Source organism: Chanodichthys erythropterus, chromosome 22 (assembly GCF_024489055.1).
Source record: "Chanodichthys erythropterus isolate Z2021 chromosome 22, ASM2448905v1, whole genome shotgun sequence".
Classification (NCBI taxonomy): domain Eukaryota; kingdom Metazoa; phylum Chordata; class Actinopteri; order Cypriniformes; family Xenocyprididae; genus Chanodichthys; species Chanodichthys erythropterus.
The window spans coordinates 17448661-17467318 of NC_090242.1; the positions used below are offsets into that span (position 1 = coordinate 17448661).

Below are 18658 nucleotides of genomic sequence, written 5' to 3' on the forward strand. Positions count from 1 at the left end.
ATATACAGTGGCATGAAAAAGTATGTGAACTCCTTGCAGAATCTGTGAAAATGAGAATTATTTTAATAAGAGGGATAATAAAAAATGCATGTTATTTTTTGTTTAATACTGTCCTGAGTAAGATTTTTTACATAAAAGATGTTTGCATTTAGTTCACAAGACAAAAAAAAATAGCTGAATTTATTAAAATAACCCCATTCAAAAGTATGTGAACCATTGTTTCTCAATACTGTGTGTGGTTACCTGATGATCCACGACTGTTTTTATGTTTTGTGATGGTTGTTCATGAGTCTTTTGTTTGTCCTCAGCAGTTAAACTGAGCTCTGTTCTTCAGAAAAATCCTCCAGGTCCTGCAGATTCATCAGTTTTCAAGCATTTTTGCATATTTGAACCCTTTCCAGCAGTGGCTGTATGATTTTGAGATCTGTGTTTTCATACTGAGGACAACTGAGGGACTCAAACACAACTATTAAAAAAGGTTCAAAGATTCACTGATGCTCCAGAAGGAAACACGATGCATTGAGAGCCGAGGGGTGAAAACTTTTGAATTCAAATATCAAGGTAAATTGTACTTAATTTTTCTGCCGGGAAACATGCAAGTATCTTCTGTTGGTTCCGAAGGGCAGTACTAAATGAAAAACAATGATATTTAAACAAAATAAGAAAAATTGTGACATCCTCACCCTGTTCAAAAGTTTTCACACCCCGACTCTAATGCATCGTGTTTCCTTCTGGAGCATCAGTGAATGTTTGAACCTTTTTTAATAGTTGTGTTTGAGTCCCTCAGTTGTCCTCAGTATGAAAACACAGATCTCAAAATACTACAGTCACTGCTGGAAAGGGTTCAAATATGCAAAAATGCTTGAAAACTGATGAATCTGCAGGAGCTGGAGGATTTTCTGAAGAACAGAGCTCAGTTTAACTGCTCAGGACAAACAAGAGACTCATGAACCACCATCACAAAACATAAAAACAGTCGTGGATCATCAGGTAACCACACACAGTGTTGAGAATCAATGGTTCAAATACTTATGAATGGGGTTATTTTAATAAATTCAGCTATTGTTTTGTCTTGTGAACTAAATGCAAACATCTTTTATGTAAACTATCTTACTGAGGACAGTACTAAACAAAAATAACAAGCATTTTTTATTATCCCTCTTATTTTATTAAAATAATTCTCATTTTCACAGATTCTGCAAGGGGTTCACATACTTTTTCATGCCACTGTATATAATTTTTTTTTTATGTGATTATTTTTCTGTTTTACACGTTTTGACAGCAGTAATATATCAAATATATAGTAATATATTGAATAATTTTGGCAGACACACATTCAAATTATTCAAATAATTTTTATATATTACAATAATATTTCCTTATTTCCTTATATAAAACAGTTACATTTTTAAAATAAAAATCATTTTTAATGCAATGTGTTTGTAACTGGAAGTCACAGTTTGATCAAATATCTGCATTAAGTCATATAATCAAAACAGATGATTATGTAATCATTTTGACAGGCCTATTTCCATCAGAGTACATCATAACCATATTACTGTATGACATCACTGCCACATAAAAACCACAGCAGAATTCACACATCTCATAACTAATAGGTCCATCTCGAGCTCAGCAGGCTTCATTTTCAATGATGGGATCTAATCGTTTATGACGTCTCCCTGTAGAAATAAATTGTTAGAGAGCGGTGGAAGATCCAGAGTCGAGCATTTGCTGCTGGATTTGACTCTAGCGCCATTTGAGAAAGATTAGCCTGAAGAATCAACAGATAATCCTCAATGCCTGAGGGAACACGTCTCAAACGCAAACAAATTTATGCTTACTCTGGCAAATAAGTCTGTGAGTGAGTTCTCTTCAATGAATTCTTTTCTGAATCTCACCCCAGCTGGCTAAGAGAGGCTGTAACACGGAATAATCCAAAGACTTGAACTGAGCATGAAGTGTAATACAGAGGTTAACGGACAAGTCCTAATGGGATGAGATGGGATTTGCAAAGAATGAACAGATTCTGACTCTTGATTTTAAAGCTGCAGCCCGTAACTCTTTTTGGTTAAAAATGATCCAAAATCAATTTTTGAGCAAGTACATAACCAGCCAGTGTTCAAAGCTATGTCCTTACCTTAACCCGATTCACAACGGTAAACTTGCAATGATGTTTTCTAATTCGAGTGGTACCGGTTCCCGCAGGAAATTCGAGCATGCCGCTGTTCGTCTTTACATTATTATGTCACGTCTAATCATAAGCGATTGTAAGATTTAATCACCATTGGTAGCCTGATTTATTTTAATGCTATTGTATGTTTTCAACATTTATAATAATACGAAATGTTTCTTGAGCACCAAATCAATAAGCATATTAGAAAGGTGTCTGAAGGATCATGTGAAACTGAAGACTGGAGTAATGATGCTGAAAATTCAGCTTTGCCATCACAGGAATAAATTTATATTTACATGACATTTTAAATATATTTATCTAGGAAACAAAATTACTGTTCTGTTTTTACTGTATTTTATTTTTTTTTTTTAAATCACCTTTAAAAAAAAATCTTACAGACTCCAAAGATTTTGAACAGTACTGCATATAAACAGTATGACTTCATTCAAAAACCATTTAAACTGATTCAATGAGAGAGTAATCCGTTTTAGACCAGTGAGTTCATCTATGACTCATTTCTGAGTGGTTTAATTCATTTAAAAGAACTGACTCAGAAGAATCATTCGACTCTAAGATCACAACTCAGGTAAAACAATTCCTTTGCAGTACATGTAATACTATCAGAGTAGTTTAGTATGGTGTTCTATACCAAGACTATATTAACCTATTTATGAAGTCCTAACGACAATGGTTATCACTGTAAAACCACAAAGAAAAGTACTCTGAACACTAAAAAGACTCATTTTACAACACATCATGACTCATTATATAAAAACAGACATCTTATTCTGCTGGGATTGCAGTTTTGGCAGCAGCTTAGTCCAGTAACTGAGCAGTTCAAAGGTCACACCTCCCCACTGTCAACATACTTAATAAACTGCATTAATCATGCAAGCTAAATGGATGTGGATCACCAAGGTCTACTGAACCCTGGTGAAATGAGAGTGTAATTGTTCTATTGGTGTGAAACAGACAGAATGGCCTGCTATTTTCAGCAGAAGAGTGAAGTCTTGCTGAAGTAAAGGGGAGGGCGAAGCTGGAATGGTGTGTGGTGTGATGCCAGAATGACTCACGGGCAATGAGCAGAGCATTCTGGGACAAATGAGCAGAACGGCACGCGTAACGTAATAAATCTGGAGTCTGCCTAAGCTATGGCCGCTGGCCGTAAACAAGGATTTCCAAGAAGGCTTGAGGTCACCCGGCCGTGTACGTCTCTCAATCCCGCTGAGTGCACACTTCCATGAGCCTCATGACATCCCACAACACGTTAACCAAAGGAATCTGTTTTCTAAAACGTTTTCTGCTTTTGTTGTACCACATGGTTGGAATTTGATAGCAACCGGTTTAAAATATATCAGGCAGAGGAACTAATTCAAACTTGATTTGGGCATGGAGGGAACAATGTTTAAACTTCAAATTTACTGCCAAGCATCCCCCAAAGACAAATACACAGCAAACCTCTGATACAGGCCAGAGCCTTGGAAAAATAACCCTCATATTTGGGCAAAGATTATAGGATGACTGTGGTTAAGCCCACAGAACCTCTTTGTAATGCTGTTAATCCTAGAAAATACACATTTGCAGTCAAAGTAGCTTTTCTTTTGAGAAACTAGCCCACAGAAGCACCTTCGGGCACTGTAATCCTGTGGCACTTCCCCCAATAAACCAGTAGTGCTCTTTCAGTCAAGCTAATTGAGACAAATCAGCAGTCCCAGCTTGAGTGTTTCACCAGCTGAGCGCTAAATTCTCTATTTCCAATAAAAGGCGAATTGCTCGTTCCCTACAGTACCTTAAAACCTTGCGAGTTAAAGCAAGAGAACCAGCTAACGGCAAATGGAAGATTAAACGCCATGGAACTCTGGAGGACAAAAACCTTCTGTTATTCTCTTTGGTCAAAATAAATCTACTGGTGCTTGCCATCATAATTTGTCTCGGCAGTTCCAAAGGGAAAAAAAAACTATTTTTTTTTGTTTTGTTTTTTAGTATGACCAGGTGAGAGGATAAAGCTCTGAGTATGTAGTGTAGGGAAATCAATAAATCAGTAATTATGATTTTGATCATAATTGTCCTACTAACTATATTTAGTTGCCCAGCCAAATTATGAAAACAAGCAGCAGCTGTATTCTACCAAATGAAACCGCATTACACAAGCTATTGTAAGCAAAATTATGCCTGATTCAGTGTTTCTACTGTTAATTAAAACTAAAACCAACTAAAACTTCATTAGATGAAAAACTTAACTTAAATTTAAAATAATGAAAGAAATAATGACTAATAAAATAAGTTTAGGTCCTAAAATTACTAAAAAAAATAATAGAAAAATTAAAAAAAGCTGATAAAAATGACAAGAGCACAACAAAATCACTAAACTTAATTTAAAAATCTAAAAATAAAAGCAAATTCAAAATATGAATAACACTTGTAATATTCATAATAATAATTAATATGAATAATTAATAAAAATGACAAAAGAACATAAAATTACTAAATCTAAAATTAAAACCTGAAAATGAAAACCTAAAAATAAAAGCTAATTTAAAATATTAATAAACACTACGATATGTAGTACTAAAATATATACACTGAAGACTGAAGGCTGGAGAAATGATGCTGAAAAATTCAGCTTTGCCAACACGAGAATAAATTACTTTGTAAAATATATTCAAATAGAAAGCAGTTATTTTAAATTGTAATCATTTTTCACAATATTACTGTTTTTACTGTATTTTTAATTAAATAAATTACGCCTTGGTGAGCAGACGAAACTTCTTTTGAAAACATTGAAAATCTCACCGATCCCAAACTTTTGAGCGGTAGTATATGTATACGATACGTAGTACTAAAATAATACTATAAATAAAAATAAACTATGAATAATTCTAAAATAACTAGGGCTGCAACGATTAATCGCGATTAATCGTTTGCAAAATAAAAGTCTGTGTTTACGTAATATATATGTGTGTGTTCTGTGTATAATAATTATGTATATATAAATACACACACACACAGGTATAAAGTTTAGAAATATATGCATGTATTATAAATATATATTTATATATATTTTATATTACATATAAACATAAATATTTTATATATAAATATAACATTTTTCTTAAATATATACATGAATGTGTGTGTATTTATATATACATAATTATTATACACAGAACACACACATATATATTACGTAAACAAAGACTTTTATTTTGTAAACGCGTATTAATCACGATTAATCGTTGCAGCCCTAAAAATAACATAACACTTATTTAGTGAGGGGCACATTCACAAGTTGAGAAAGGTGTTGTTAAATTAATTCATTAACGTTTTATCAGTAAATCAAGAATTCAACTTCACATCTGTCCTCTTGGCAGCAGCAAAAACAAAACAGTTATTTAGTTTTTAATAGACTGACACAAAAGCAGATGCAACAAAAATGCTCCTTTCCCATTATAATTAGCAAACCTATCCACAACGCACAAATCTCTTATTTGTGTCTATGCATAGTTGATTATTACAATAGGAAGTTATAGTTTTGTCATGTTGCTCGTTTGCCACGTATCAGGCACTAAACTTCAAGCAAGTGCTGCAATATCAAGCAAATCCAATATTATTCCAAATTACCACCATTTACTTTTTGCTTTGCTTCTAAAGCTGCTTTTCAAACATCAGACGCACTCATTTTGGCACCACGAACAGAAAGCACGCATCTGTGGATCAGACTGCTTGAAACTCATTAGGAGCAGATGTTATTACTGACAGACTTATAGGCTAATTTGAACGCCTTTGATTCGCCATTAAATTCACGCGCACAACGGACATGTCTGTGATTGGTTATGGTGCTCAACAGCTGCAAAAATCTGAGGATGTAGTGAGAATCAATTCAAGTGTTGAAAGAAAAACTGCCTTTAAAGTTGTAAAGTTGTTGAATTAGAACTGACTTATAGATAAGGAGGGCAGTCTGCCCGCTTTAGTACTTAATTTAATGAACTTTGCTCGCACTGAAGGGTCAGCTTCATTGCCATGTTCACTCAAGGATGCCCTGAAAATCAAACATTCTAAGAATAATTCGAGATGTTAATGATTTGCCACAGTCTTTGAAGAGCTGGCATTGTAGTCCTCACCCACTTCCATTAAAGGCTCTTCTAAAGAGGACATTTGTCTTTGTTCATCAGCATGAGACATGCCAAGAACAACTGACCACATCAAAAAAAGACAAACAGAACTCTATCATGCTGCAGTTCCAGTTTGTGTCAAGCTTTATGGTGCATTTTATGTCTAAGCACACCACAAATGTCAAGTCCATTTGTTCACAATGTGTTAAAGCACAAATCTGTTCTTTAAAGTACAGCAACCAAAATGACTAACAGTATAAGATGCAGAGAAATATTTTTATATAGCACATCATAAAATATGCATACAGAAATTTCCACGACTGTTAACCCAGTAAAGAAGATCCAAAGTACTCTTAGCATGCATATTGTAACTTGAAATTGTTTCGTTGGGTCCTCTTCAGTTGTTCATATTTATTTATTTATATTTTTTGGAACCCAGTCATGTTAATTATTGTCATGTAATACTGAAAAATAATTAAAGCTGCAGTCTGTAACTTTTTTTGGTTAAAAATTATCCAAAATCAATTTTTGAGCAAGAACATAACCAGCCAGCGTTCAAAACTATCTAATTATCTTGTCTCGATTCACAACGGTAAGCTTGTAATAATGTTTTATAATAAGAGCGAACTGGTGGATTTCCGTGGGAAATTCAAGCATGCAGCAGTTCGTATGTGCGTCAGGAGTCCAAGCTAGTCGGTTTTATCACATGAGGATGCTGCTGGTAGCGAATCATTTATAGCCTTTTCTCACAGCAGCTGAAATAATTAAACTTATCATTTTGATGGCGGATTGTAATCCAGAAAGATCCAAATGACAATCATGGACAACTGGAGATTCACCCGTAGACAAAAAGCAAAAGACTGTGGAGTGGGTAAGAAATTGAAATCTACAGGTAACGCTAAGAAACACTAAATACAGTCACGCAATGCTTTGAGAATTTGAGAACAAGTAATAATAATTTGCACGGTTTGACTTGATCCGAGCTAAGCCATCGTTAGATTTAATCATCATTGGCAGTGTGATTTATTGTAGGCTAATGCTTTTTTCCTCAGTTGGTCAGAACAAAAGAGGCAGACATGTTACTTACTTGTTCAGATGATATTTTCCAGTGAAAATTCTTATATTGGTTATACTTTCAAGACATAGAATCTGTGATTCTGAAGTACAGTATCCACACCGGTGCGGTGACTGACAGCAAGCATTAGATTCATCCGCGCTGACGAGCCGTGCCGAGGCACAACGCACGTACAGATAACTGTTCCGCATATGACTGCAATCACAGGTTTCAAACAGAGATGACGACAAAGAAGAAAAAAAAAAAATCGCGGACTGCAGCTTTAATAATGATAATAATAATGATTATTTTTATTATTACTACTACAAAATGAATTACAATAATAATAATAATACACATTATGCTGAACAACTGATGAAAATAAAATCAAAATCAAGATATGCATGCTAGTGGAATTATTAAACTGCTTTATATTTAAGATTATTATTAATAATAATAATAATAATAATAATGATGATAATAAAAATTATGATAATGATATTAATAAGGATAATGATGATGCTGATGATATTATTTTCATCAACTGTTCAGCCCAATGTGTATTATTATTATTATTATTATTATTATTATTATTATTATTATTATTATTATTAAACGGAACGTTGTTGATCCGTGATCCGTACGGACCGAGCCCCACGGTTTGGGACGCAAGTGATTCGCGGATCAAATGCAAGTTTAATGCAATAGAGTGAAAGGTTATTATTTGAACATGTTTTGTCTTGCTAGTTCACAAATTAAATAGATACAAAACCATTCCAGCGCTAGAAAAGGCAAAAATTGATTTCTCTTCCCCGTCCTCAACGCACTTGGATGGTCACATACACGCATTATGTCAGTCAAAATACCCCTCTCGCCATGTATTCTCGTAAACACATTCGGTTATGTCTTAAGTGAATGAGGTGAGAATTTGGATGTGTATCTATTGGATGTGATCTTACTCTTAAAGTGACAGCAACCAATAAATACCTGCTGTTGTCTGTCATGTAAATCAAACAACAAAACACAGCTTTAACAAAGATAAATCTTTATTAAATTTATACAGTGAACAGTGCCATTTTAAATTTAATTATTACATTTCTGTACACGAAAATTAATACTACAGTTAGACCTTATACTTTATTTGTAACTTTATGTTGTATTTATCTATGCTTGTAATTGGTGTACAGTATTTGTTCTTTTTACAGTCTGTTCACTTGCCTTTAATAATGTATTAGTTAGGCTATAGGCTATAGTTCTGTGACCTCATAACCGTGATGTGATCCGAACCGTGAGTTTTGTGATCCATTGAACCACTAATAATAATAATAATAATAATAATAATAATAATAATAATAATAAAAATATGCATAGGGATGAACAATTAAGGAAAATAGAATCAAAATCATGATTATAATTAAGATTAATAATAATAATGATGATAATAGAAGTTATGATAATTATGATAATGATGATAATGAGGATGATGATGATGATGATGATGATATGCATGCTAGAAGAATTATTCAACTGCATTATAATTCAGATTAACAATAAAATGATGATATAATAATGATAATAATTATTATTATTATTGCTACAAAAAATACAATAATAATAATAATAATAATAATAGTAATATGCATTGGGCTTAACAATTAAGAAAAATAAAATCAAAATCATGATATGCATGTTAGTGGAATTATTAAACTGCATTATATTTAATAATAATAATAATAATAATAATAATAATAATAATATTAATATGCACATGGCTTCACAATTAATTAAAATCATAATTCATAAAATCATTAATCATAATATACATGCTAATAAATAAACTGCATTATTATAATATAATAATGATAGTAATGTTAATAATGAGCACAGGTCTGCAAAATTAATGCAAATAAATCAAAATCCTAATATGCATTCATGATTTTGATTTTATTTTCATTAACCGTGAAGCCCAAAACTCTGCGAACTTCTAAAAAGCTGTTCAACTATATGGATGATTTGGTATCATACTCACGGTCGGAGCTGTATTCCACCTGTGTGGTTACTGGCGCCGGCTGATGCTCTTCCTCTGCTTTGGGTGCCATCGCCACAGCACCATTATTCTCCTGTTGGGCTTTTCGAACGAGCGCTGCCAATGGGTGATCTGGGTCAATGACCTGGAGAGGCTATGACACATGAAAAAATAACATCAATGGGCTGTGCACTACTTTCCTCAGTATATATATCCCACCCAGAAAATGTGTGTAAAGCTGTTTAAACAAAACAGAAACGATTTATTTTGTGTGTAACCATACAACTGAGTTAAGTAAATAAATCAGGTTTTAAACTTAGCCAGTATTTTGTGCTTCCCCTCGGAGAATCAATTCACTTGAGCACACTGATTTGTAGTTATTTCAGTTGGCTCTGTGGCAGATCCTTCCAAACTTTTTGCACAGTTTGCCTGCATTTAGTTATTTTCCTCCTCCATGTGAGACACCACTACAATTGTGTATAGCCGGTCTAACAATGTAAGAAAAAGTTGTCTAACATACTGGGATGTCCCTACGAACCAAAGATTTCAAGTTTGCACTAGTCTCTCCTCAGTACTTCCTGCCACTGGATGTCACTCCATGCTTTATAGACTTTTGCATGCTGTCATCACTTCTGCTTGTTGCCGTCCTGCATGAATGGGTTCTTTCCCTACCCTGCGAGACCACTTCTTTTTAGAAAACAGGCTGAACATGCACTTTACTGGAATTTCTTCTGTCCTCTAAGGAGGTGACTTTTTAAGTGCTGTTCACTAGATGCAGACAGCTTTTTTGTCTTCAAGTGCATTTTCTGTCTAGACTCTCTAAATGTCTACACCGTATTATGACACCACATCTTAAAAAAAATCAATTTTTCTTGCCTGTTGTTCACTGAATAACATATTTTAAGAAACAACATAATGGTGAAGAAACAACAACAGAATTTTCATTTTTGGCTAAACTATTCCTTCACCAGAAGCTTATTCAGCTGAAGCTGTAGTACTACTTTTCACCTTTAGAGGTGCTATCTTACAAGTATGAGCTCTTGAATATTCATCACATGGCAGAAATTATTCCTCAAAGACTCATACTTTAAGCTTTCAATGAATGAGCTCTCTGGGTAAAAGGTTCTACCTTGTGTGTACAAAACGGTCTCCATTTTTAACATTTCCAGACATACAGACGAAATAAAATGTAAGAGAAAGGAGGAAAGGATGATATCTATAAGGCAAAGCTACTTATCACAAAGGCAAAAGTTTGTTAATCTTGTGTTTTAATGCCTTAAAAAAAAAAAAAACTAAACATCTCGGATTCTGTGATGGATTGAACATTCCTGGTGCAAACTCTGATGATTTAAATATGTCAAGGAAGTCATTTAGCTGGCTAACATAAATGAGATCTTTTGGAAATTGTGAGAATGATTTGTGATAGTCTTGGACACATAATTTAAAATGAGGGGAAAATTATAAACAAACCACCATATGCCATAATTTTTCCAGCAAGTCGGTTTATGAATTTATAGCTGTCCTGGAATTTCATTAGAGCTGTATAATTTCTTGTAAATTAAAAACATAATAAACCTAATAAATTTAGATGTTACAACTTTTAAAGTGAATAACATTATATAACATTATAACAACTTCTATACAACTGTAATTTCATTACATACATTTAAATAAATGTAACTACATTGCATAAATATAATTATAGTAAGAAATATGTGTTTTTATGTTTATAAAGCATATAAAAATAAAATAAAAATGACAGTTAAAAATAAAAAAAATTCCCCCAAAAAAACATTCAAAAATATTGGCAGGGTCAGTACAAATTGAAACTACTGATGTAACAAGGCCAACATATAAAAATCATATTATCCGGGCCGAGACTACGTGCCTATAGACTGAACACGTAATATGCATGACGTCACCTTTTTTTTTTTTAAACAAATTTGCGTTTTTGTAGTTTACACAGAGATTTAAAAAAATTTGCACTTTCAGGCCCCCAAAAAAGCCATTCTCATGTAAATGAACAGCCAAATGCTTAAAAAGTTTTCCATTTTTAGTTGGAAACAAAGTAATGTAAACGGCCCCCATGAATGCATGACTGGTTACTTGAGCTGCTATTTAGTTATCAATCCACTTAACACGTGGGTGGCATTAATCCCGCATTTTGGAAGAACCAGAACACCCAGGTTGACTAAGCCACAGAAAAACATGACACACAGAGGGATCTCAAGCATAAGACCTGAGATGAATGTTCAACAGTCACTCTTTGTTAAGCATCAGAAAACTTAGTTTAATAATTTCTGACAAGTCTGACAGTATTTGACGGTAATACCATGAGTTAGCTCCTTTAAATGAATTAGATTAGTATTGCAAAAGTTAAAGTTCATGATTGAAAAGCCAATTTATACAGTCAAGCAGAGAGCTGAAGACTTCTATTAGGAAACCAAATCAGACAACATTAGTTTATTTTACAAGCTTTTATCTCCAATGTCACTCTGTGCCACTCTCTAAAAATGATGCAGTATCTCAGATTAAACATACAGAATATTAGATGAAGAAATCAAAGCTATAACCATCTGATGAGATATCCTTATTTGAACAAATATATAAAAAGGGAACACTTTGATGTCAGATGCTTTCATATCAGGCCCAGTTCTGCCAAGAAATAGAGCAACTTAAGAGCAATTTTGAAATGTATGGCTTTCATCACTTATCAATTTAATTAGAAAATAATGGTAAATGCCTATTTAACTGGTTTAACTGAGTGCAAATAAATGCATGTTAAAGCACAGTGTGCACAGCAGGGGGTTAAATTGCACGTCATTGCTGTTTTAGTTATGAAAAGGCATGATACAACATTTGATACAGGGTACAAGGTACATAATCACAGTCTGAAAACTGTCAAAAGCATGTATTAATATTCCTAAGCAGCATGGGGTATGTTTGAAGCCATACCTTCATTATTTCCTCCAGACGAGAACTCTTCTTGGATGCAAACAAACTCGGGTGCAGATAATTTCCATCACCATCATCATCGTCATCGGAATCATCTGACTTTGATTCTGTTTAAAAAAAGGGCCAATTTTTGGGGTTGTTAAATGACTTCAGAAATGTCACATGTGTTCAGATCTGTTCATTATTTTAAAATCAACTGACTCAATTCAACTCTTGTTAAATTTTTGATATATACTACAAAATGAGTGCAAACATAATTAGTGCACCCAGAGAAATTAAATTAAAGTCCATATCAAACTGCATTCACAGCCCATTTCACTTGAATAATGGTGATATATACTAAAGATTTTTAAATGCTTTTAAAAAGATACTAAATATTTTTTAATGTTGGTAAGGTTTAATATTTCTGAATGAAGTCTTATGATCACCAAGGCTGCAATTATTTAATCAAAAAAAAAAAAAAAAAAGGAAAATGCGTATAAATAAAAAGGCATCAAAAATTCTTGTTGACTTCAACAAATGCTTAAAAAACAAAGGACAACCTAATAAACTGTAACACACACCCGTTTGCTGGTCCTGCTTGCCCTCTGAGGCTGGTGTGTATCTCCCCTCCTTCATAGCTCGTAAAATGTGTTTGTAGTAAGGGTTCAGATAGTGGTCGAACCGCAGGAAATCAAACTGAGAGTTCCCAGCCTGCTTTGCCTTTAGCACAATTTCAAATTGGGCCCCCTGCTTGCATACGAAGTTGGCGGTGCGCTCAATAATAGCATGCGTCTTGGTGGTCGCAGGCTGAAATAAATGGCAAAGAAATGGGGTAAACAGGACAAATACTGAAAAAGCTTAAAAAGAGAATATATGCCATTTAAAAAAAAAAAAAAAAAAAAGATTCATTCGAAAATTTGTATAGGGAAAAACTGTTGAGCATTTATTATCAATGCCTTCAGGCGCAAGGTTTTCTACTGCAGATCAACACACACAAACAATTTATATGTGAGTGTGAGCCGGCGCTTCATGAATATAACCAGGGACGTCATTAATTCATTTCCAGCTACACAAGCAGATTTAAAATAGTCACAAATCTTTCAAGCTGCACACAAAATCATATTCATGTGCTGAACTGATTTATGGCGATGCCATATTTTAAATGACAAATGGTTCCAATAGTGTCATAGCTGTGAAAATGACACATATCCTTCATTAGAAGAAAGTATGAATATTGCATGAGAACTTTTCAAAGGGCTGCACTTTGGCTCCAATGTCCAAGTAAACAGAGAATCTATTGCTTTCAAAGCCCCAGAGACCAAGAGAGTCAAACAATGTCTTGCTAATCTGAATATAAACAACCCAACATTTGTCTTTAAAATCGGATTCTTTTGTTGCTTCAAGCTATGTACTGTACAATAAGCAAGGTAATCAGAGCAGCTGAAGATTAATAATTCACAAGGCTCCTTCAAAGAACCTCACAGACTTGAAACTAATTGGGCTTTTCAAGCCTGAGAAACTGAAGGTTTCCACTAATATTACAACCTTGAGACAAATATCACTCCCACCAACAAAGAAAGAGCAGGTTACAGTACATTGTTACAAAAAGTGGCTCACTGGATGGATAAGTATTTATGTTGCTATGTTTCCAGTAAGGCCTTGGTGGGAAAGTGCTGTCAAATCCCTGGTTTAAGAGGATAAAGGAGGGGCGCTGAGACTCCTGAGCTTTAAGAGAAGAATAATTTGGTGGGATCAACTTGCTTTCAGCTACGGGCACTGTAAAATAAAAATCATCAGTGATTGTGTGTGGCTCTGAAAGAGGGATCCTGCAGAGATAAAAGCCCATGTCGGGTTTGTACAGATTGACGTTAGCATCCCACCGTGCGCACAGGTTTTACAAAAGAAGATCTTTATAGCTCTCAATCAAATCAGAATCTTCTGAATAGAAAAGAACAAAAGAATCTTTTGTCACATAGTCATAAATGGCCTCTTGCAGACTGCAAAGCTACAATCTTTCAGTTTAAGTTATCAGACATCCAACAAAAGAAAACCAAATCAAGTACATATTTAATGAAAGTAGGTAATGTAGGTAAAGGTGGATAGGAATTAGTAGGAATTAATATGGTTCCATATTGATTATCTGCAAATAGTAGAGACTTTTATTTTATCATCAATATTTCATCGTCAATATTTAATTTTATTGTTTTATTATGAATAATTAAGTAAACAATTATTATAAATCATTTTAATATTTTATATATTTTATTGAATATTTCCCCAATTTTTTATGTTAAAAAATGAATAATTAACTAACACTGGTATATGTAAGGTTTATGCCTAAAATCACATTTAAAATGACTTTTAGAATTGAACAATGCTATGTAATCTTTAAAAAAAAAAAACTCCAAATACCATTTTCATGCTGCACATTATAACTTTGTGATGCCAAAATTCACTTAGAACATTTAAAAATTATTGATTTTAGTTTTTAGTGTTGTATTGCTGTATTTTAAAAGGTGCCCTAGAACCAGTTTTTACAAGATGTAATATAAGTCTATGGTGTCCCCTGAATGTTTCTGTGAAGTTTCAGCTCAAAATACCCCATAGATTTTTTTTAATTAATTTTTTTAACTGCTTATTTTGGGGCATCATTAACTATGCACCGATTCAGGCTGCAGCCCCTTTAAATTGCGTGCTCCCTGCCCCTGAATGAGCTTGATAGTATGCTAAAGCTAACATTACACACTGTTGGAGAGATTTATAAAAGAATGAAGTTTTGTTTATGCATTATACAGACTGCAAGTGTTTAAAAATGAAAATAACGATGGCTCTTGTCTCCGTGAATACAGTAATAAACGATGGTATCTTTAACCACATTTAACAGTACATTAGCAACATGCTAACGAAACATTTAGAAAGACAATTTGTCTTTCTAAATGTTTTATGACTTTCTATGTCAGTTATTATCGCTCCATCTGCCATTTTTCGCTATTGTTCTTGCTTGCTTACCTAGTCTGATGATTCAGCTGTGCACAGATCCAGATGTTAATACTGGCTGCCCTTGTAATGCCTTGAACATGAGCTGGCATATGCAAATATTGGGGACGTACATATTAATGATCCCGACTGTTACCTAACAGTCTGTGTTATGTTATGTTGAGAGTCTTTTAAACAAATGAGATTTATATAAGGAGGAGGAAACAATGGTGTTTGAGACTCACTGTATGTCATTTCCATGTACTGAACTCTTGTTATTCAACTATGCCAAGGTAATTTCAATTTTTGATTCTAGGGCACCTTTAATGTATTTAGACATAATAGTACATAAGCCATAAGTCATTTATCTATTAAATAAAGGCCAAGTATCCAGTTGGCACAATTTTTGAGCCCATACACATGTACCGAGTTTGGTGAAAAGATGTCATTTCGTTCTGGAGTTATAGCCATTTTAGAAAAAGTGGCTCCGCCCATAAGCATTTGTATGCCCCTTAGAGACCGTGAATACAAAATTTAAACTTTTTTTTAAATTTATATATAATTATTGTTATTCAGACTCCAGAGAATTTTTCTGCACTGGATGGTTCCAACGGTAAGTATTGGACAAAATTCAAAATGGCGAAAAAAATTTTGTTTATTTAAAATAAATACTGTATTATTATTAGTCTCTGCCAGAATTTTAATATTGGTGAATCCCCAATAAAACATTGCAAATGGGTATATTTCATAATCTGCTCACCAGCTCTACATCCGGAGGGATGAGGAGGCCAGGGGGCGCCACAAACGGCTCCTCACTCTCTTCCTCTGGCTGCTCTTGATCTGAGAGATGGGCAAAGGTGAGGAGAAAAGCAAAATCAGATCAGCAAACGCATAAGAAGCAAAAAGGAATCAGAGGTGCAAGAGGGAGAGGAGAAAACAAGCTTCATGTAGCTTCTTTATTTAAGGGCATATTAAAAGAACCAGAGGCACTTTAAGTTTCATTTTAAGTTACTCCAACTTTTGGAGAGACCACAAGCCCCGTCAGCTCTGTTTACCACATGCCTCTATGAACGCTTAAACCCTTAGCTTCCATGAACTGGTCAGGACAGGTAAAAACCAAATTAAAATTTTATGCTGAATTCAATATGAAGGGAAATGGAGGCTCGAGATGGAAATACATTACTGGTGCAATAATGTGCAACAGCCAAAGAAACTGAGGGAGATATTCAAATGTAGTGGTTAGCAGCACATTAGTTACTCCTACAAATCAAAAGGCCCTTCTAAACCTTTCCAATAAATAATCAGTTGTCATGTGAGTTTATTTTTTTATTTTTTACGTTTAGAAAGATTACAAAATACAACCCAACAATCGAGACCATCAGAATGAAATAACTGGCTAATCTACATTTTATATTTAGATTATACCACAATTATGGCATTAAAACAAGGCATTTTTGTACAGAAATCAATGGAGAACTGGCTGAATATTGATATCCAAAAGTACAAAATATTTTATAGATATAATTCAGAAAAAAACAAAGCAAAAAAATGCAGTTCTGCTCATGGATATCAAGTTATCTTGCTTCTAAATTCCTCAAACAAAAATTTTAAATATCTTGGAAATATCTTTCGCTTATAAGATGCCATTAAATTGGTAAATCAGGTGATTAGTTCATCTTCCAAGGTAGCCTGGATGCCAGCCGAACTTAGCCCCACACACAACATTTTGAGGTTGGGGTGTTCAGTCTGGACTCGATCCGTAGAGGAGTAATTATGCCCAAACAGAAACTGTTCGAACCAATCACATTGTCAGGGCGATGATTGACAGATTATCACCAGAAACGTAATCAGTCACGTCATCAAAGAGCGCTTGGGGAGTTTGATTGACAAGCGATCTAACCAATCAGAACGCTGCATCCGCTATTTTGTCCGACAAAGCAGTCAGGAGTTAGATTAACATCGGTAGAGTTAAACTTGAAAAATTGTGCATATTGACGTCTTTCTGCGTTTGAAACAACATTCATTCTCATGTTCATTCATGTTTATTTGATGCTATAAATGGACTAGTAGGAAGAGATGATTGGTTAACGAGCCTCTTGAGCTGAGGCGCTACAGCAATCTGTCACGATCATGGTCACAACACATTAAAGAGCCACAAAACGGATTTTATCGTTTGAATTTTTTTAATAACTACACAGTTTGAAAGCTGGGACTTTGTTTAATATCATAAGTAACCTGCTCCGTCTCATCTGTCGATGTGTTGTCAGTTTCCTCTTTGCTCCGCGATGTATTTTCCACTCTGTGTGGCGTGACAGCACCACGGCTTCTCGGACAAAGCAACAGTAACTAAGGGGGGCGAGTCTTTGCGAAAGGTCAATTAGTTTACAACAATGATAGCTGTTGTTGAAGAACTGAGATGTGTAGATTCCGCCCATCGTGTCCGTTATAGAAGATATCGACAGCGCATTAATTTTAAAAGAGGAACAGAGGACCGCGATCAAGGCATTTGTCGATGGGAAAGATGTCTTTGCCGTCCTTCCTAAGGGATTCGGCAAAAGTTTGATTTATCAGCTGGCCCCGATGGTCGCTAAGAAGAGTTCTGTTGACAACTATGCGTCGCTCAACATACGTCACTTACTCTGTAGCTCTGATTGGTTGTAGGTCTATCCAATTGAGGTCTTTCCTGGATCGGTTGAAATACGCCCCCATAATCAAAGCCCAATGGAGCAGTATCAGACTCATATTCAAACTAGAATTGATTATGACCACGTCAGACTACTTCAAAGGGGCTTGTTCTAAAAACCCGCACCTTGTTGCATAATAAAGTTAGTAAGTTAAGAAATCAGTAATACTCCAATGCAATTATAAATAAGGGTTTTCTTAACTTTCAGAATTTCTTGCAACTAGGCACTGGTAAACATGACTTTATTTCTAAGTGAACTGAATAAAAAAATAATCCTGCCCTTATTTTTGGAAGTTGTGTAAAGCCAGCCAATCAGATAACAGCTAGCCACATTGAAAAAGTACTTTTCAATTTTGTGGCCAATATCAGAAAGTCAGTGAAAGGACTGTGGGTCACAATGTCTGAGGCTGATGAGCGTGAATGATCTTCCTCTGATCAGGGAGGGAGCTGTCTGGCTTCCAGTTTGGGTTCTATAAAAATGTATGACTTCATCACAGTCACAGTGAGAAAAAGACATCAATAACACTAGTTGACTGTGTGTGTGTGGGGGATAAGGATTGTGCACACCATAGGCCAAGTGTCTTGTTTTCTGCAGAGTGCTGGTGCAAGCAGGTGTGAATGAGGAATGCAAAAGCATCGAGGGTGATTGCTATTTGTTTTAGAATCTCATTTGTCACAGAATTTCCGCTCGAGA

At 34.6% G+C, this 18658-nt stretch overlaps 1 protein-coding gene across 2 annotated transcripts in view; it reads right to left on the reverse strand.

The window, feature by feature from the left end:
* sfswap (splicing factor SWAP) overlaps nucleotides 1–18658 on the reverse strand; it is a 114826-nt gene that overhangs the window by 85092 nt on the left and 11076 nt on the right. For both annotated transcript variants that reach the window (XM_067375541.1, XM_067375542.1), the window contains exons 4-7: nucleotides 16042–16121; nucleotides 12887–13112; nucleotides 12324–12430; nucleotides 9372–9522 (exon numbers count right to left, since the gene is read on the reverse strand). In XM_067375541.1, coding sequence (XP_067231642.1) covers nucleotides 9372–9522; nucleotides 12324–12430; nucleotides 12887–13112; nucleotides 16042–16121 — 564 coding nt within the window. The remainder of the gene's footprint in view (nucleotides 1–9371; nucleotides 9523–12323; nucleotides 12431–12886; nucleotides 13113–16041; nucleotides 16122–18658) is intronic.